This window comes from Pipra filicauda, unplaced genomic scaffold (assembly GCF_003945595.2).
Source record: "Pipra filicauda isolate LSUMZ 115617 unplaced genomic scaffold, ASM394559v2 scaffold278_size1010298_pilon, whole genome shotgun sequence".
Classification (NCBI taxonomy): Eukaryota; Metazoa; Chordata; class Aves; order Passeriformes; family Pipridae; genus Pipra; species Pipra filicauda.
Genome location: NW_024104396.1, coordinates 797,573 through 818,331, shown reverse-complemented (window position 1 = coordinate 818,331; position 20,759 = coordinate 797,573). Strand labels below are relative to the sequence as shown.

At 42.1% G+C, this 20,759-nt stretch overlaps 1 protein-coding gene across 4 annotated transcripts in view; it reads right to left on the bottom strand.

Moving 5' to 3' along the window:
• The window catches only part of DNAI1 (dynein axonemal intermediate chain 1), a 141,164-nt gene that overhangs the window by 85,665 nt on the left and 34,740 nt on the right, over positions 1 to 20,759 (bottom strand). For all 4 annotated transcript variants that reach the window (XM_039382622.1, XM_039382623.1, XM_039382624.1 and 1 more), the window contains exon 12: positions 19,818 to 19,861. In XM_039382622.1, coding sequence (XP_039238556.1) covers positions 19,818 to 19,861 — 44 coding nt within the window. The remainder of the gene's footprint in view (positions 1 to 19,817; positions 19,862 to 20,759) is intronic.

Below are 20,759 nucleotides of genomic sequence, written 5' to 3'. Positions count from 1 at the left end.
GTAAGATGAAAGAGTTTTGTTCTGTAAGATATCTCCTTCCTTTCCCTTCAAGTAACTAATGGACAGTAATCAAATCACTGTTTAATCTTCTCCTTAATAAGCCAAGCTGAACTGTTTAAGAATTTCACTGTAAGGTAATGTTTTCAAACATAAGTTATATTGTGGCTCATCTCTGAACATTTTTCAATTTTAACATCCACTTTGAAGACTGAACTATTAATAACTGGATACAACATTTCAGTGAAGCATCATACACAGAAGCAGCACCTTCTCCCTCCTCCTACTCTCATGGGATGCATCCAGCATCCCATGCCAGACCTCCTTAGACACCTTTCTGCAACCACTCTTCCAGATTTAGCTGGAAGTTTTCTTTCTCAGAGTGTACCAAGATAGGAGAATATTTTCAAGTCCAGTTTCATGGCTGACACAAAACAATCCAACCATGGGCGGCTGATAAAAACGCTGATTTCTCTTTCCCTCTGCTGTTTTTTCTTCCCTGCTCTGTGTTCTCACCCCAGTGATCCTGTGCTTGCTGACCTGGCTGAAAAAAACAGTCACTTTAAATGACATTGCCATCTTAGGATACTGATGGTGACATTACACGAATCAAACTATTTAGCAATTCCTAAAAAAAGTTTAAGGAGGACCAGGTCTCTAAAGCCACTGGTGACCTAGCTCTCTGAGTGGATGCCAGTCAGCAAAGACAGCTGAGTTAGCTAGCTTCCTGCTCTTTGCATGGGATACTTGGGAAAAGTCAGGGACTCTCCAGAACAGAATCACAGTGCAATGGCACAAGCCTGGAGAAGCAGCACTCCAGGTTGAATAAGCTATTTGAAAAAAAATGCCTCTAGAGTCACTGGCTGGAATAGAGCCTTCTATTTCTAGGCCCACTCTACAGGACGCGAAATAAACACGTGATCTGGGTATTTGCTGTCTTCTGTGAGTGCCTTACCTGTTTTATTTATCATTAAGAAGGAAAGCAGCACTGCCTGACCTCATCTGGGAAGACACAGACTCTCAAGGCAGAAAAGAACTCAGACATGACAGCAATGAAGACAATGTAAGTAACTAAAACAGGCAGGCAGAGATCCTGCCCACTCTGCAATCTCAGGTCACCCTGAAGGAGCTGTCACATCCTCTGGCTCTGAAGTCAGTCTAAACAACAGATAACTGCAGCTTCAGGATGGAAGGGAAGGGCAACTAGAAATTAGCTCTTCTGGGAGAAGTGCAATACAGATTACCTAACCCACAAGTATTTCTACCTTTACCCTTCTTGCAAGCTATGTCTGGCCCAGGGAAGGGTTAGATCTTCTCATTGGTTTCCTTATATTTTGTAATAGCTAGATGCCACAGCTGGAGCAGAAAGAGCTTCAAATGAACAGTAGAAAGCTGACCTCTGGTGTTGGGAACAGGGATACTGATAGAAGACAGCAAGAAAGGCAAGCTCCTGTGCTCCAGAGCACTGCTTCACAGTCTCTGTAACTCTCCAATAAGATTCATTCACTAACATTGCTTCAGACAAATAAACAAAAACAGCTGATGAATGAAAGCAACATGTAGCAACAGGCTACAGTGTTTGGCAGGAGTATTGCTGTTTTCATTTTTGTGATTTCATATCAGTTCTTTCTCCACAAAGTATCTAATCAACTGATGCTGTACAGCAGAAAATTAATGGTTTCCTTCAGAGAGCCGCCTCATGGTGCCAGAGAGTACGATGGGATTGTTTGTAAATATTTGATTAGAAAAAGCAAGTAAAATTGGTATGAACACATGCAAGAATTAGTATTGTGCCACTATCCAATAGGGATATTTACGGTACAGAGGGGATGCCAGCCAACATTAACACATGTGGTACTATACCAAACGCCTTCACCGATCACTCTGCCCATACAAAGTCAGCATTCCCAGAGATCCAATCTGTAGACATCTGATTGACAGGAGCTATCACAGTTTCCAGGGGATACACTGGGTATTCTCTTCTGCTCCATCTTTACACAGCACACAAAAGGGAGAATGCTGGAGCATCCTCAGAGTTTTTTGTAAGTCCTCGGCCCTCTCTTTGCCAGTCAAAACAGGGGACAGCACTTGAAGTAGGAAAGAGCTCTGCTTCCTTGGTACTCAGTGTCCTTCAAAAATGCCCCAACAAGGACCAAAATATAAGACCGGTCATTAACCCACGGATGGTCCTCTGTGGATGTTTTCATGCAATAGAACCCTATTTTGAAAAGGTGTTCCCTTGCAAGAGTCTCTCTCCAAAAAGAGGGACACCAGTAGGGCATAGCCTATGATGAGCTTCAAGGTCCTCTGCATGCACATCCACACAAGGAACTAAAATATCCCTGCAGCACCATCATTGGAAAGGGGATTCTTCTCCAGGAAGGATGTGTCCTTTCTTGCCCACCTGACTGAAGTGGGAAATCCCTCATCTGGCTTCCAGCCCAAGTTCTGTCCCTTTACTTGCAAATTTCAGTTTGGAAGATTTAGCAAACCCTCCAGCAAGGGGTGTCAGGTGCACTTGTGCAGGATTTCTCCAGCAAGTGAGTCTGACAATGCTGAGACAAGCTGCTTAAGAGGAGATAAGAGCCCCATCCTCTTGGGATTTAAGACACTGGTCTTAAAAATGCCACACATTTTTCAGAAGCCGTTAGGCAGAATTAAGTCTCTTCTGATACAGAGAATTAGAGGCCCACTCCAGCATGACTTTATATAATTCTTTAAATTTGTACTTGTATGAAACCAAACCTGCAACAGCCAAAGAACAAATCAAATGCATGAGCTAATTAAAAGTTTCTTTTGACAAACAAGGAAAAACATTATGTTGTAATTCAGAAGACAGACATCATCAAATACCTTCCCAGTGAAAACAGTGGACTGATTCTAAACTTGTTTATGTGAACAGAAATTAGATATAACTTCATAGCCAGACACCCTGGTAAATCTGAGCATGAAATCAGAATACAGCCTGGCAGCATTTTAATTGCCCGATTGATCTGTCCTACCCAACATTGAAAATACCAGTAAGATGTGGTAATCATCCCAACTGGCACAAAGCTTTCATTGCCCAGGTATCTCAGTCATTACATGTGGTTTTCAGAATTCCTGACATGCAGCTGTTTGCCCAAACTGACAATTTATTTTTCCACTTCATCTGGAAGTCACAATCTGCCCTTTCTCTTAACTAATTCTGCAGTTATGTGAATAAATGTGCTAAGAAAAGACAAAATGCATGATTAATAGTGCAAATATAGCATTCAGTGAGGCTTGGAGAAAGTTTACGATTCAGGAAATCATAGAATTCAAATTTGGAAAACAATAGCTTGTAAAAATGTGAATCAGCTGGTGGTCAGCACAGAACACAATGCCAACTGACTGTCATTTGTAAATTAATTGAGATTTCCTTTTGGCGGCATCTACCTTGAAAGTTCAATTGAATTAATTTATACACTGTAGCACAACTCAAGAAACAAAATTGCAGTCTTAGTATTCAGGCTGGGACTAAGTGGTGTCAGCTGTAATACCATATGTAAGAAATGATAAGAATTTGTTTCAAAGAGGAAAAGGAAATTGCAATTTTCAGAGCATGCTGTGAAGTCTGGAAGGATTAGAGGCTGACAGAGATCCTGCAGTACAAGAGGCATATAAGAAGAAGCCTTTTAAGCATGGGTGATCCCACTGGGGCTTGAGGTTTGGTTGAAAATCTTGAAAACCCGTTTGCAAATCTGAAAATGTATTCCAAACTTGCCTTTGCAAAACTTAATTTGTTTTTCTCAGTGGGAATGCAGATTTGGAAAATTACATTAAAAATCATAAATAGCTCAGCCACAACAACAATTTAATCTAATTACAAGCCAACTTAAGGGCTTTCAAGGAAGCAAATGAGCAAGGAGCATCAAACTAGCAAAGCTGGAGCAGACCCGTGACTTACCAGGGATTTCCTATTATATTCCAGGGATCAGGGAGGACCTGCAAGCTGGTCTCTCAAGATACGTGAGATGCAGAAGTTGCAAGTCACAAGATTTGCATAAACACAAACACATTGGGATTTTTTTTCTAAGTCCATTTATTTGGGACTGACTGCCTCTATCTTCATGAGGGGACACCGCTCAGAGAGTTGTACAAGGCAACCTATAGGAGCTACAATGGGGCAGCCAGTTTCCTGAAATCAGGAGTGCTGCAGGAACAGGAAGGTTTTTTTTTGAAGCCTCAGTTTTATTGTTTAAACACAAGATCTGCTTCTGCTCTGTTTCAGAACAAAACACTGCTAGCCCTCGTGGCAATAAAGGTTGGTTTTAAAACACTAAAAAGGAAGTACAGAGGGCAAGTAAAAAGAAGTCAAGTCTTTTAATTTGTAATAATCTGATGACGCCTTGCAGCCTTTGAATGATTGGACTTGGCAATACTATGCCACATCCAGGGAAAAATTTCCTAACTTCCAAATGAAATTTAACTATTTCCTGAAATATGAACTCTCAATGCTTATTAGTATTACCTAGTTAGAGTTCTTGTTTTCTCAACTTCCATACATCAAAAAACTCTCTGCTGAGACATCATAAATCCTTCTGTTGCATCCCAAACAATTTTAAACATATTACTTTTATCATAGACAAAAATATACGTATTTCATCACTCCCTGTGTCCTTAAATTCTGTCTCACAGACTGCTTTAGTAATCTAGCTTATTTTGCTTTAAGGGTATCTATCAAAAGAAACAATTATTAGCTAATATACTTGTTAAGTTGCCACATACAAATGCAGAGATATTTTGCCTATAGTGGTTTGTAACAAAAAATTATTTACATACACGGCCCTGCTTTTCAGAGTGGCTATAGAATGCAGTGTAGCAAGGGGCAGATCAAGTAATAGAGACAAGTTACACAGAGGAAATTTTGCATGCTTTATGATACATGTTCTTATTGAAAGTTTTTTGTACTATAACATGATTCTGAGGTTTAACTGACAGTGATGCTGCTCAAGCTGATTCATATAGCAGCGCTGTACAACTTACGTTCTCTATATAGATCCCTCTACAGTGCCCAGTACTACTAAGTTAAGAAATAAAGCAAATTAAGTAGAAGTTGAGCTAATACCTAGCCCATCTGGCCAGTGTGGTACTGACACTGCTAGTAATGTCTGTACAGAATGTTTGATAATAAGCTCTGCAAACCTCACATATAGTGATTTATCTTTTCCACATCTAAGTTAGAGGAGACAGATAATTTCATCTCAGTGCACAGACACAGAAGTATTGCAGCAATATAAGGTAATGTAACCCAAACAAGCTGATTGGAGTGGTATGTTTGAGGGTATGTTAGCATTACATCTGAAAGACATAAAAATTTATTTCAAGCTGGTATATCCAATACATCTCAGCCACATGGCCACATGCACCTTAAAAATTCCTGCAGCAAATTCCACATTGCAGGATAGAAACGATGATGTTTTCTATAGCAACGCCCTCAACACACAAAACCACAGAATCACAAGACGGGTCAGGTTGGAAGGCACTACAGTGGCTTGTCTGGTCCAACCTCTCTGCTCAAGCAGGGTCATCCCAGAGCACATGACACAGGATTGCAGTCAACTGTTCTTAGATATCCCCAGTGAGGGAGACTCCACACCCTCTCTGGGACAGAGTTGGTCACCTGCTCAGGAAAGAAGCTCTTCCTCACGTTCAGGTGGAACTTCCTGTGCATTAGTTCCTGCCCATTGCCTCATGTCCTATTGCTCAGCACCACCAAGCAGAGCCCAGCTCTGTCCTCTGACACGTCCCTTCAGATACTTACAGACATGAATGATGTCCCCTCTCAGTCATCTCTGCTCCAGGATGAACACGCCCAACTCTCTAATCCTTTCCTCATCAGAGGGATGCTCTAGTCCCTTAATTCTCATCATAGCCCTCTGCTGGGTCTGCTCCAGGAGCTCCATGTCTTTCTTGTGCTGAGGAGCCCAGAACGGGACAGAGCACTCCAGATGTGACCACATGAGGTCAGGCCAAGTAGATGGGTAGGATCACCTCCTGCAACCTGCTGGCAGTGCTCTTCCTAATGCACCCTGGGCCTCCTGGGCCACCAGGGCACACTGCTGGCTCAGGGACAACTTGTAGTCCACCAGGACCCCCAGCTCCTTCTCTGCTGAGCCACTTCCCAGCAGGTTGACCCCCAGCCTCTGCATGGCCTTATTCCTCTCCAAGTGCAGGACCTGCACTTGCCTTTGCTGAAATTCATATGGTTCCTCTCTGTCCCTCTCTCTACCCTATTCGGGTCCTTCTGAAGGGCTGCACAGTTCCCTGGAGTATTGGCCGCTCCTCCCAGCTTTGTGTCATCACCAAACTTGCTGAGGAGGCCTCTGCACCTTCCTCCAAGTCAGTGATGAATAACATAAACAGTCCTGGGCCCAGTATTGAACCCTGGGGGACATCACTAATAAAAGGCCCCCAACTATACCCTGTGCTACCAATTATGACCCTCTAGGATCTGCTGTTCAGACAGTTCTCAATCCACCTCATTGTCCTCTCATCCAGCCCACACTTCCCGAGTTTGCCTATGAGGATGTTGCGATAGACAGTGTCAAAAGCCTTGTTGAAGTCAAGGTAGACAATATCCACTGCTCTCCCCTCATCCATCCAGGTAGCTGTTTCATCATAGAAGGCAATCAGGTTGGTCAAACATGATGACCCTTTAGTGAATCCATGCTGACTACTCCTGACCATCCTCTTGTCATCCATGTGGACAGAGATGGCCTCCAGATTGAGGTACTCCATCACCTTTCTGGGGACTGAGGTGAGGCTGACCAGCCAACAGTTCCCTGGGTCCTCCATCTTGCCCTTTCTGAAAACTGAGATGATATTTGCTTTCTTCCAGTCCTCAGGCACCCCTCCTGGCTGCCACGACCTTCAAAGATGATCATGAGCAGCCTCACTATGGTGTCTGCCAGTTCCCTCAGCAGTTTTGGATGCATCCCGTCAGGGCCCATGGATTTGTGGATGTCAAGTTTGCCGAGGTGTTCCCTGACCCAATCCTCCTTGACCAAAGGAACACTTCTTTACCCTGGTCTTCTGGGTCAGAGATTCCTGAGGGCTGGTCTTGTCAGTGAAGAGCAGTGCAAAGAGGGCATTCAGTAACTCTTCTTTCCCTGCATCCTCACTTACAAGGGTCCCTCCTCCATCCAGTAATGAGCCCACATTATCCTTTGTTTTACTTTTGCTATTGATGTAGTTGAAGAAGACTTTTTGTTGTCCTTGACATCCTTGGCTAGATTTAATTCCAGATGGTCCTTGGCCTTCCTTGTCTCATTTCTACTTACTCTGATAATGTCTCTATATTTGTTCCAAGTGGCCAGACCCTGCTCCCATCTCCTGTGTGTTTCCTGCTTACATAGGAGTAATGACAAGAGTCTTGAGTAATGACAGGTCTCTTGCCCCCTTTGCCTGATTTCTTGCTCATAAGGGTACATTGTTCTTAAGCCTGGAAGAAGCAATCCTTGAATATCAACCAACTCCCTCAGAACCCTCTACCCTGTAGAGCCAGTTTCCATGGGATTCTTCAGAGAAGATCCCTGTGTTGCCTGTGTATTTCGGTGCTGAAAAAATCTCCGGAGCAGTTAATTAGGGGTGAGATAAGGAAGGGTTTATTTGCCAAGGCAGTAGGTGATATAGACGCGCGCGCCGGCCGTGCCCGAGAGGTTACATTTTATAACATTATCCATCCAATCCCAGATGTGTCCACCCTTTGGCCCTTCCTCTGGTCCGCCCCCTGAGAAATGGGTCTGGGGTCTTTTTGGGACCACCTACTTCATCATCTTCAGCTTCATCAGAGCACAAAGGGTACATATTTACCTAATTTTTGACCGTATTCTGTGGTTTAGGCCCTGATATGCTGTTCTCCAAACAGTCTAGGCCTTTGCCTTGACAGAAGACTAAACATTGCTACTGAATTCAGGGGTAGGTTTGATATGGGAACATAGAATGGGGTAAGAGGGTTAGGGAAAGTGTAAATAAGGGAAAGGAACAAGGGACAAAGGGGTTTCTGCTTTTTAAAACCTACCTATGAAATTTACAAGTCTTACAAATATTAGAAAAATAAAAAAACCATTAGGGGCTTAAGGCATCACCTGAAATCCCCATCTTTTACTCCAAGGGAACTGCTTGCCAAATTACAGCCTCCACACAGGGATTCACCATTGAAGTACCTCCTTAGCTTAAAAGACTCTGAATGCAACTGAAAAATGCCAATCACCCAATTGTATCTAAGCCTCCAACAGTAAACTTTTAGAAAACCATAACAGAATTCTGTACAAATTAGTTGTAGGATCGTTGTGTTTTTCAACAGCAACACTTCACTACTGAGGCTGTATTCCTGCAGTCACAACAGATTAACAATAGCTCTATCTTCTTAACAAGGATTTAAAAACTTTTGAGCTTTAATAGCTGATTAACCACAGGAAAGTATGCATTAGCCAATAAATAAGCCTTGCAGAGTCAGTGGTGTTCCTTATCTGTGTGGCTGATTTCACAACCACATCAGCCACATCTCAGAAACAGAGGAAGTGGAAAAACATCTCAAGGTCACTGGATCCAGAGCCTTCCCCTAGGACGCAACCAGAGCAAATCCACAGCATACCAAATTCTCCCTTAAACTAATACACGTGCCTGCACAAGCCTTACACAGCTCTTATGCCTCCTGGCATTCATCAGCTCTGATACACTTACAGAGCACTATGGAGGCCAAACAAATCAATTCATTTAGTCTTCCTTTGCAGGGACACTCTGGAATTCCTCTGAAGAAAGCGACAAATAAATCTGGACCATTGTAAGGTGAAAGGAATTTTAAAAACACCTATCCTTTATGAATCTACCCATGTTACCGAACCTCATCCTCAAAGCCTACTGCAAAAAGAGTTAAATCAAGGCTGGATTGCTACTATTATCTCTCAGACAGAAGTCAAAGCACTCAGATTAGGAAATCTGCTTTGTACCCTGTATCAAGGTTTTAACTATGAAACATAAAGCAAACAGAAGAAAACCAAGCCCTTTAAAGTACAAGGTAAAATGGAAAAATAATTAAGTATCTGGCATGAGTAAATACACTACAGCTAAGTAATGCTGGCTTGTGTTTTATCCAGATTTTACTCTGCTGTTTATCGACCTAAACATTGGGTAATTGGGGAAACAGGTCGTGTGTCAGGGTTGGTTGCAGGAATCACTGGCTGCTCCCTAAACGATGGGGAGCTGATATTCCAGCACAATAACACAGCTAGTGGTACAGGGGCTCAGGGGGCAGCCAGGGCTCGTCCCACTGCTCTTGAGAAGAGATGCTGGTGAAGAAGGTCAGGGCCACCAGAGCCTTAGGGTGTGGCAAATTACTACTTAGACTAGAGTGTGAGAAGTAGAGCTGATTTCAGGAATCAAACTCTTTTGCTACAGAAAAGTCAAGCTATGGTGATAATGTAACCATAGTATTTGGAGAGAATGCAAAATACAAAACCAAACAGTGTTTACCTCATAGAACACAGGCATAAGAACATCTGTATGTCAGAAAATGAATCTTTAAAATAGAGCAAAAATTTATGCTATTGAGAAAGAGTGTGCAGAGCTGTTTTGCCTGTCCTCAATATCTGTTGACCATCTTCTCCTGCTGAGTCAAGGGGTCTCTCAGTATGGACTGGCTAGAAAGACTTTTAGCAGATTTTCATCACCAGACCACTGCCTTGACATTGATGACAAAGTGAGTTAACCTACCTATGCTTAGTTTCTGTTGTGCAAATGCTAAAAAAAGAATTCCCACAGTAACTCAAATGTAGCTATTTCCAGGGACAAAGCTGAGAAAAGGAAGGTGTCAGACTAGTTTTATCGAACAGGTAAGACTATGGCACAGAAATGTTTAGTCTCCTGAGGACAAAAGTGCACTAATCAAACCAACTGGGCTGCACAGAGAGGTAAGTGGATGCAAGTTAATGGCCTGCAATGCATTGGAGACACAACAGGATGGCTGAGCAGCTCCTTTGATCCCCAGGCTCTAGAACACTGTTAATATATTTTTTTTTTTCCCCAAACATATCAACAGAGCTCTTTACTATTTCATGCTTAACAAAATGCTACAGCAAAAGATGATGTTGTGAGTTGATGGAAAATTACATGAATTAAAAGGTTAAGCCTGGGAAAAACTAGTCAAAGCTTACAGAATTTATACTGAAAATCAGTAATTAAGTCTCCAACTGAAATTAATCTTTCATATGATTCACTTAATTTATTACACTTACTAGGTTATATTCACTAACAGAGTTGACAGTATAATAGGTCCTGTCGGTTTTACACTCCTTTTATATGTGGTAAGAGATATTTGGTATCTGGAAAACAGATTTTAAAGTGTGATTTTCAGTGTAATTATGTTTAATTGACCACAATGAGTTATCTCAATATACCGGATGCATGATGGCTTAAATTTCTAACACTGATTCCACTGGGGAGGTTTTTCAAAGACTGTCAGACCATGAAGGAGGATATAGATGTCTTTGCAAATGAACTTTAAAAGCCTCCAACATGAGACAGGGCAGAAAGAAGACCTAAAAATGTTAGAATAATAAATAAATCAGACTCCTGAAGAATGTAAAATACCAAGAATACAAGATTTTTCTACATTAAATCTTGCTTTAAATGAAGAAATCATGTTTGCAACCAAACAAAACTTAAGAAACAAATATCGTGTCTTTAAAATTTTCACATTTTAAAATTTCCAGAAGGTGGTAATTTACCACATGCCAAAATTAATTGGTCTCAATTGCCCATCTGCTATTAAAAGCCACACATTGTCTGGCCTGATTCATGTAGCTCCAGCTTTTCTTTGATCTTGTTACATCATTTGTCTGGCAGATTAAAGATCCCTTTGTTACATGATCTGCTTTCCCAGTACAGGGAGTTAACAGACCACAATCCAAATACCTAATAAGCTTTTCTTTGACAAGCTGAACAAACTAAATTCCTTAAATTTGCTTCCCAGGTCAGTCATCCTGCTCTTACGTCGTTCTTACATTCTTTTTTGAACTCTTCGCAGTTTGTCACCCTTCCCCTTGGCATGTCACCAGTGATGATCATGCCTTTCCAGGGCAGTCATTTCAGCACTAAATTAAAAACTGCTTTAAAAAGTTCTTTTGGCCTCTCAGTTCCTTTGCAGCCCTCCTTCTCTACAGAGCCAAGGAACTCTGGTCCAGTCCAGTACTGAGTTTTCTTTACAAGACTTTTTTTAAATCATTCCTCCCCAAAATGGGGCTTCCCCTTGAACAGCTGCATGGCTTCAATTTCTTTTCAAATTCTTCTCTGTAACACAGAGTGATGCCTTCTACTCTGCTACAAAGGGATCTAAATTGCTCTTTGATCTGATTGTTCCATTTCTTGTTACCTCCCAGATATTTGCCTCATCAAAACATTTTATCAGAACTGATTTCATGGATATAATAATAGATTAGCATTAGACCTAGTTATTAATGACTTTTGATATGCTTGCCTCAAAGGAATCTGATTGCTACATTTTATTTCCTATTTTATTCCCCAGCAGCCTCTTTTAATTAATACAGTGTAGTAATGGAAAATTCCTTACAGCTATTAAAAAATCACATAGCACAAACAGCACTCAAATTAGTACAGAGCAAGTCCAAGTCCTCCAGGGTGTTCCATTTTGATTGTGGAGATACTCAGCGCTCATAAAAATGTTCTACAGCAATTCACAAATAAGACACATTCCCATTAGATTCTCCTCTGTGCTTATTCTGTTGATGCTTGTTTTCTGTATTGTAACATCCCCTTACAGCAATAACTTAAATTTTAAAATGTAATCAATTAAAATCACTGGCAACTAAGCAATCATTATGTTTTACTTCTGTGATTGCCTTCTTTTTTTTCTCAATGTTATTTCAATACTGATATCTAAGTATCACTAACTCTTGTACCAACTACCATTATAACTGGCATCACCAGCATTCATAAAACGTGACAGTCTTTCAATTTACAGTACAAATATCAAAATGTCAATTAAAAATACGTTCACAGCTAAAAGGAAACAGTCAGCCACCATGCTGGTACAATACCGTTCTCAAACCTCTTACCAAAACATGAGAGTGAGCCTCGTGCATCTTTTATCATTGAAGATGTGTTTAATTTAATCAACTTGCATGCTGGGCATGCATGACTCTGAATGGACATGGAGATATTTGCCCGAAGCTGGGATCTATCATAGCATTTTAGTGCTTTATAAAAATGTATGCCAAACAGCAAGCTGAACCCAGACTGCAATATGAACTTCTCTTTGAGGTGTGTGGGCCACATTAATCTCTATCAGCCTTTTGTAGTATTTGACCCAGAAAACTTCAGTCAGAAAAGGCTGGAACTTGCTGCTGGACTTGGTCCACCACACAGCCCACTACGCAACTGGGGACCTGTCAGACCACTCCTCTCCAGAGCAATTCCCTCACATGAACTGCATGTGCACATAGCCTTATACAAGACAAGGAATTTCATCTAAGCAATACAAAATGCTTTTACTCTGTCTGACAAGGTCTTCAATCTCTATTCCCAATATAAAAATAAACTCATGTAGGTTAGAGAAAGATTAGCAGGGATTTCTGCTCCCAGAAGTCTTCTCTGCCTGTTCTGAGAACATAATTTAAATACATAAACATCTCAGAAGAGACTTTCTGTGATCTGGTTCAAAGATCTGAATTTGTTATGCAGTATTCAATCCACTTAGGGCTTTTACTTAAAGCTCTTTGGTCACTCATCAGAAAATACCAAATTTAACAGCAGCTTGTTATGTAAATCCATTCCAGACTATCTTCCTGCATCACAACCTCTAAATCTACCGCTGCAGAGAAGAAAATTACCCACAAACAAACACCTGGCACATTTTGTAACACTGAGTCTCCTTAAGCCTGCAGTCTCTACTGTTAAATCAAAGTTTTCAGTCTTTTAAGGTTCTCCTTCTCAAATGTACACTTCTGCCCTTGTTGCAAGGATTGCTTGTCATCTATAAGGGCTATGCTGTCAACAGTGACAGGAATTATAGTGCTTGCAATCATTAGGTGGACTAAGCTTAGACCTCAAAGCCATGTTTTAAATAAAGTACTATCTTGCATGGAGATGGACTAATAACTCCCTGAAATTATTTTCAGCTCTATTTTTTATGACTTTCTAATGTGTCTGTGAGTTTCAGAGAGCTGAGCTCCCTAAACATACTTCTGTACAAAATGTCCAGCATACAGACAGATAATTACATCATGCAATGGATGAACAGCTGGCTGATGGGTAGAGTACCAAGGGTTGTAGTGAATGGGGTCACTCAGGCTGGCAACCTGCCACTAGTGGAGTTCTGCAGGGCTCCATCTTAAGCCCAGTTCTCTTCAATGTCTTCAAAAATAGCTTGGACACAGGACTGGAAGGTACACAAAGCAAGTTTGCCCACAATACTAACTGGGAGGAGCTGATGTCTCTCCTGAAGGCAGGGAGGCCCCGTAGAGAGACTTTGAAAAATTACAGGGTTGAGCAACCACCAACGATACGCAGTTTCACAAGGTCAAGTGATGGATTCTGCACCTGGGATGGGGCAACTCCAGATGTTCATACAGACTGGGGAATGAAATGCTGGAAAGCAGTGCTGTGGAAAGGGACCTGGGGGTCCTGGTTGACAGCAAGCTGACTCTGAGTCAGCAGTGCCCTGGCAGCCAGGAGGGCCAACTGTGTCCTGGCGGGCATCAGGCAAAGCATCGCCAGCTGGGTGAGGAGGGAATTGTCCTGCTCTGCTCTGCCCTGGGGTGGCCTCACCTTGAATATTGTGGCAGTTTTGGGCACTACAATGTAAGAAACATATTGAGCTATTCAAGAGCATCCAAAGGAGGGTAACGAAGATGGTCTAGAGGGGACGCTGTATGAGGAGTGGCTGAGGTCACTTGGTTTGTTCACTCTGTAGAAGAGAAGACTGAGGGGAGACCTCACTGCAGTTACAACTTGAGGTAAAGAGGAGGGACAGGCACTGATCTCTTCTCTGTGGTGATCAGTGGTAGGACCTGAGCAAATGGCTTGAAAGTGTGTCAGGGGAGGTTTAGGTTGGATATTAGTAAAAGGTTCCTCACCCAGAGGATGGCTGGACACCAGAATAGGCTCCCCAGGGAGGTGGTCACAGCACCAAGCCTGACAGAGTTCAAGAAGCATTTGGACAATGCTCTCAGGTATGTGGTGTGATTTGTGATTGTTGGGGTGTCCTGTGTAGGGCCAGGAGTTGGACTTCTATGATCCTTGTGGGTTGCTTCCAACTCAGGACATTCTCTGATTCTATGATTCTAAATTGTTACTTCCATAATTTGACTGAGGTGTCATAGAAAACTTGAAGGATTTATTTACATTTCAAGAGCAGCTAACGAGTAGTTAACATGAAATACTGATCACGGGCCTTATCTGTGTGCACTGAGATTCTTTCATTGTGAGGACCCCAGTCCTGTTGAGTTATCTCACTTTGGATCCCTAGGCCTAAGGAGAGGGTAAATGTCTTGTCAAAACTGTCATCTCTCCTGTGAGGATGACTGATGAAATAACTGTGCTAATAAAAACATAAATGTATTCATTCAGCATTCAGTTAAGTACATAATAAGATTTTATTTTAAAACTTAGATGACATGGAATTAGCAGACCACACACTAGCTGGATTAAAACCTGCTTTGCTGCCAGAGCCTAAACTTCATCTGTTTAGAGCACTAGTATGTGTGATCCCTTGGGAAAATGGTCTTGGAGCTAAAGGAGCAAATGAGAGTTGGGGGACATTTTAAAGACACTTTTCTTAGGGCTCAAGAGCTCTCAATCCTGATGTTCAAGAAGCTGAGCAGGGGAGGCAGGAGGCCAGCTTGGCTAAGTCAGGACCTCTTAGCCAAACTAAAACACAAACCCAAAATACACAGGCAGTGGAGGCAGGGATGTACATTTCAGTGAGATTACAGAGAGATTGCAAGGAGGGGATCAGGAAGGCCAAGGCACAGCTGGTGCTGAATGTGGTTAGTGATATAACAAATAACAAGAAGGGTTTCTTTGAGTACATAGGACAACAAAGGAAAGAAGCTTGTAGCTCCCTGATGAGTAAAATGGGAAACCTGGCTACAGCTGACTGGGAAAAACTGAGGTAATAAACAACTTTTTTGCTTTGGTCTTCATCAGCAAGTGCTTTAGCCATGCCATCTAATTCACAGAATCCAAAGACACGTATTTGTAGAAGGAAATACTGCCCATAATAGGAGAAGATCACGTTTGAGACCATCTAAGAAGCCTGAAGGTGCAGAAGGCCATGGGACCTGAAGAGATGCATTCATTCAGTACAAACTAAAGTCCAAGGCAGCAAAATGGTACCACCATCGGCATTGCTGATGTGTTTGTCTCCATGCCTTTAGCAGCAGAGTGCAGGCCACTGATCCAGACTCATACAGACTGCACTGGAAAAGGGTAAGAGTCCAGAACACTTGCAGTACATTGATGACAACATTGTGCGGGGCAATACAGCAGAGGAAGTTTTTGAGAAAGGAGAGAAGATAGAATCCGGATGCCCCAGAAGGCTGGACTTGCCATAAAGCAAAGTAAGGTCAAGGGACACGCCCAGGAAATTCGGTTTTTACAAGTAAAATGACAAGGTGGACACCACCAGATTCCAATGGACGTGATCAATAAAATAGCAGCTATGTCCCCACCAAGCAGCAAGAGGGAAACACAGGCTTTCCTACATGCTGTGGATTTTTGGAGGATGCATATCCCAGAATACAGTCAGACTTTAAGCCCTCTCTATCAAGTGACCCAGGAGAAGAATTATTTCAAGCAGGGTCCTGAACAACAACAAGCTTTTGAACAAATTAAACAAGAGGTTGATCACACAGTAGCCCTTGGGCCAGTCAGGACAAGATGTGAAAAATGTGCTCTACACCACAGCCAAGGAGAATGTTCCTTCGTGGAATGTCTGGCAAAAAGTACCTGGGGAGACTCGAGGATGGCCCCTGGCATTCTGGAGTTGGGAATACAAAGGAGGCCTATTAAACCTCATCTGAAAAAGAGATATTGGCAGCTCATGAAGGGGTTTGAGCTGCTTCAGAAGTGATTGGTACCAAAGCACAGCTCCTCCTGGCACCTCAACTACCGGTGCTGGGCTGCAGGTTCAAAGGGTCCCTTACACACATCATGCCACTATATAGAGTAAGTGGATTGCTCTGATAACACAGGATAGGAAATCCAATCACCCAGGGATCTTGGAAATCATCACCAACAGGCCCCAAGGCAAAAATTTTGCACTATTATCATCATCAGAGGAGGACAAGGTGACATGTGCTGAGGAGGCCCCACCACATAATCAGCTACCTGAAAATGAAAGGTGACATGCTCTCTTCACTGATGGTTCCTGATGTATCACAGGGATACATCAAAAATGGAAAGGTGCTGTATGGAGTCCTATGTGACAAGTCACAGAAGCTACTGAGGCATCAAGTGGATCAAGTCAGGTCTGGGCTGCTGAGATGTGGTAAAGACATCACTGCCCAGGCAAAGAAGCTGGCTGTAGAACTTCATCATGTAGCTGCACACATACTCAAGAGTCAGATGCTTCCAACCCAAACCACTGTATGATTCTGTGATTCCTTACTTGTGTCTCTCAAATTCATATTTGGCAGATAAATATTTTGCTAGAAAACAAAGTATATGGCCTAGTAGAAGTCCTTGGGGATTGAAACAGTCTGTACACAAACATAAGTGGTGTAATATGCAGCTGATCTTGATTTTTATTAAATCTTTTGAGTGAGTGGTGGATTGAGAATTCACTACTAATTATTTTTCCGCTATTTGCTTTCTAGACAGAGGGAATTGAGGCTTCTTGTTGAAAAAGAGGAGGAAAAAAAATGGCATATTTCCATATGTATTCTCTCAGTCCCTGCAGGATGACTTTTCTCCTTTATGAGTGAGCTAGTTTAGTTACCAGTCCTTTGCTTGATTCTGATCTCTAAATAAAGTGCCTGATTCTGCAAATGCCTATGAAGTACAGAGGTGAACAGAAAGATGCAGTACCTTGCTGCAAAAGCCTCTTGGCTCAGTTTCCCCTCTCCCTGTTCCCTCTGAAGCATCCTGAGGCTGTCCTGTTTGGGAATATCTTTATTACAGTGACTGACCATCCATCAGCCTCAATCAGTGGAGGCTGAAAATAAAAAACTATCCATGTTCATTGGGCAGTGCATTTGAGAAATGGGAAAATACAAGACTGCCCAGTAAGTACACCCATCCAGCCTGTGTTTACCTGTCTGTATGTTGTAGGACAGTGCAACAAGAGCTGTTCCATGATCTGTGTTCCACCACGACTCCTCAGCTTCAGGACATCTATTAAGTGCCAGTTCATCTCTGTGAAAGCTCTGGTCTGGACATGACACCAATTTAGTTTGGTCATAGAGTTACAGCAACTCTTACTTTGGATGCAGTCACACCAGTGTAAGGACCCTGTGCCAGCATTGCTCATGCTGATGTTACACAAGACAGCTAGAACGGTCTACATATCTTTACATGGTTTACTTCTGTCTACATGAAGCACTATTTCAGACTAGGCACTAAGAAGAATTCAGTAGATACTTTTCCCAAATACCTCAGATTGCCAGTGCTTTGTGTGTGACTGTACTCTTCACACATCCTTGTGGGTGGCAAGTTACATCCACTAAATCCAAAGAAACTGTAGGATAAAATACATTGGCCATACAGACACTGTTTTTCCCTACTCAACTCATGTGCTGACAGTTGGTGCTGCACATAAAAAGCCAACTCTGAGGGTTGTCAGGGGCACACTTGCATTTGGAACATGAACTGAGGTGATTGCAAAGACCTGAGCTTGTACTTGTAGTGCTCTCATCAGCAAGGCAGAACACAAGCCCAACACCCACCACAGCCTCTTTGAACCCTGCACTGCAGGCTGCCAGTCTAGCCAGAAACCCAGCAACCTCATTTATGCAAAAACAAAAACAGAAAGACAGCTCCTCCTGATGGGAATAAAAATTAATTCCAGCCAAGCAGCATAAACCCTGAATTGCAAATTACGATGACAATATTTCCTTGTTCAGAAGAGCCTATCTCATGCCAAAGAAACACCGTTAGCATCAGAAACCCCATCCTAATAAATCACTGGTGAAAACTGCAGAAATAGGACACAAAAGAAAGGAAGAGGCTAGGGCCCTTTTTATAAATAACTCGCCACTCTGGAGTGAAATTGACACACAGTAAATAAGGGACCTTTTGTTTCAAAAAGTATACTTTGGGCAGTAGGACAAATGTGTTACTTGTATCTTGGCAGTGCTCCCAAATGCCTGCACAAAAGACTGGTGATGTAATTATGGCCACAGCAGACCCAAAGAGATGCCAGCTCCTGTGCAACTCCACGACTTTTTCCTCTGGCCTGGATTTATCTCACCTCACTTGAGTCATCTGAGGGACAGACATCTAGGCTTGGTGCTCTGCCTAGGTCAATTGTGAGGAGAGATCAGCCCTTCCAGAGGGCCACTTAGCTCCTCCCTTGAACATCAGGATGGATGCCCTCTGGATGTGCTGATCTCCCACTGCTGAGCAAAGCATAGACTCAGATTCTTAGCTGTTAGTTGGCTACAGCTGGCTGAGAGGATCTGTGCCCTCTGTCCACTATAAAATGGAATAAGAAGTCTTCTGGATCTCTTGTTCACTTAGATACAAAGCCACTGACTCTGTGCATTTGGCACAGTGGACCCTGGCAGAACTAACAAATAAGCACACATGACTGTCCTGCTTAGTGTAAGAAGTTAGAACAGCTGCCTGAACAGGCTAAAGAGAGGGAGGTTACCCCCCCTGAGCTCGTACCTCTCCTCTGGCAGCTGGTTGGCAGGGCAGTGGGAAGGCACTGCCCATTTCCTACACTCTCTGAGCACAGGCATGTGAGCACAAGAAGGGTTTGCTGTGCTGTACAAGGCAAGCACTACCCTTGGAGCTTCTCACCATGCTTTCTTTTGCAAAAACTGATATCTGCTCTTTACAGTAGATGCTGCCTGCTGAATTAAAGAGTGTCAGGCCAATTTAGGCTTCTTGGCCAACTAACAGGAACATTTCCAGAGCTCTGATGGATTGAAAGTGAAGAGAAAAATGTAATTTTAAAAGGAAAATGAAATATTGCAATATTGCAAGCAGAGCACAATCCTTACTAGTATAAATGAAGACAACCCATCTGGTTCCACTGTCAGAGCACAGAGAAACATAAGAATGAATACATATTTGGGACCATACCAAAGGTCCCTGTAGCTAAGTACCTTATATTAAAATAATACTGAGTAGTAACAGTTTCAATACTGTGAGAACCTCAGTAAATACAGGTCTGTCCCCTTGTAGGTACTCATAGCTTCCAGCAACTCATAACTATCAACTTACTGAATCAGATGGTTTATCCTTCCAACAGCAAGCTGTCCCTCCATGAATTGATCTAAACTCTTTTGAAACCATATGTATCTCTGTCCTCCAGATTACAAAGGAAGGAAGAAAAGTTAAAAAAATTTTCTTATGTGTCATATTATCCTGTTTTAAATTTGTTTTAGTCCTCCAATAACTGCTGTCTATGCCTATGTATTTCTGAATGTTTATATTATGGAATGGAAAGGCCTAATCCCTGTACTGAGTTAAATCTCAATTTACTGCTTTGAAATTAGATGACTCCTTGCTATGAGATGCAATCCATGCCCCAGAGGATTATCTGAATTGATCTCAGTCCACTTTTTTAATATTTTAAATATCTCAATGATTCTTTTGCATTTATTACTTACAAGAGCCATACCCCACTGCAAATAGGTCCTTGTACTTTGGATTCCTGTAATGAGAAGATATATATATAAGATTGCATTTATTATTAACCACGTAGATCCACAGAAACACACAGTGTTTCACACATCAACTTCAGAGTCCTTTCTCACAGGACTGCACACAGTTTGAGGGCTTTACCCTTTCACCACATACACTAGTAAAGTTTGCATAGAAGTAATTCTTCCAAACTCAAGATGTATAAAAAAGCAGAACATTAGAAAACCAAGACAGTAGACGAAAAGGATAAAAGGGGCATAGACAGACATGCTGTCAATCTCTAGCACTTCTTGGCTTATCCATTTCATAATCATGGAAAGTTTACTTTTAAAAATGAGGTCTTTGAGGACAGAAAAAAGGCAGGAATATGTTGGTTTCCATCCTTCAAGGGCAAGAATAAAGGCATTTCCAAATCAATAAACTCACTTTCCCTACCTGTCATTAAATAATGAGAGATGCTTCAAGAGACAGTTATCAGTTCATGAATTCATGATCATTCCCACAGATCAGGAAGGAAAATTTCCTTCTCACCCAGCTGGTTAACAGTGTATGTGCTGTGCCAAATGCTGACTATGAGCTATTAGGCATCTACTGTGTCTTCCGAAGTCCCTTTGCTTAAAAAACATCTGCCTTCTCTACAACCTCTACTGTGTGTGGACAGTGACTGTAGGTAGGTTTTCCATGGGATAAAGGTCAGAACTGTTGCAGTCCCTGAGCTCACACAGCACAACCAGTGGGTAACAATTCTGTGAAACAAATGTATGTGAAAATTACCTAATGAGTGTTTTCACTGGCCTGCTATTATGGATTGATAAAATAAACCACTTATTTTTTCATTTCTCTTTTTTCATTGGGCTAATACCTAGGCATCCTAATGCTCTTGGCTCTTTCCACTAAATGCACCACCA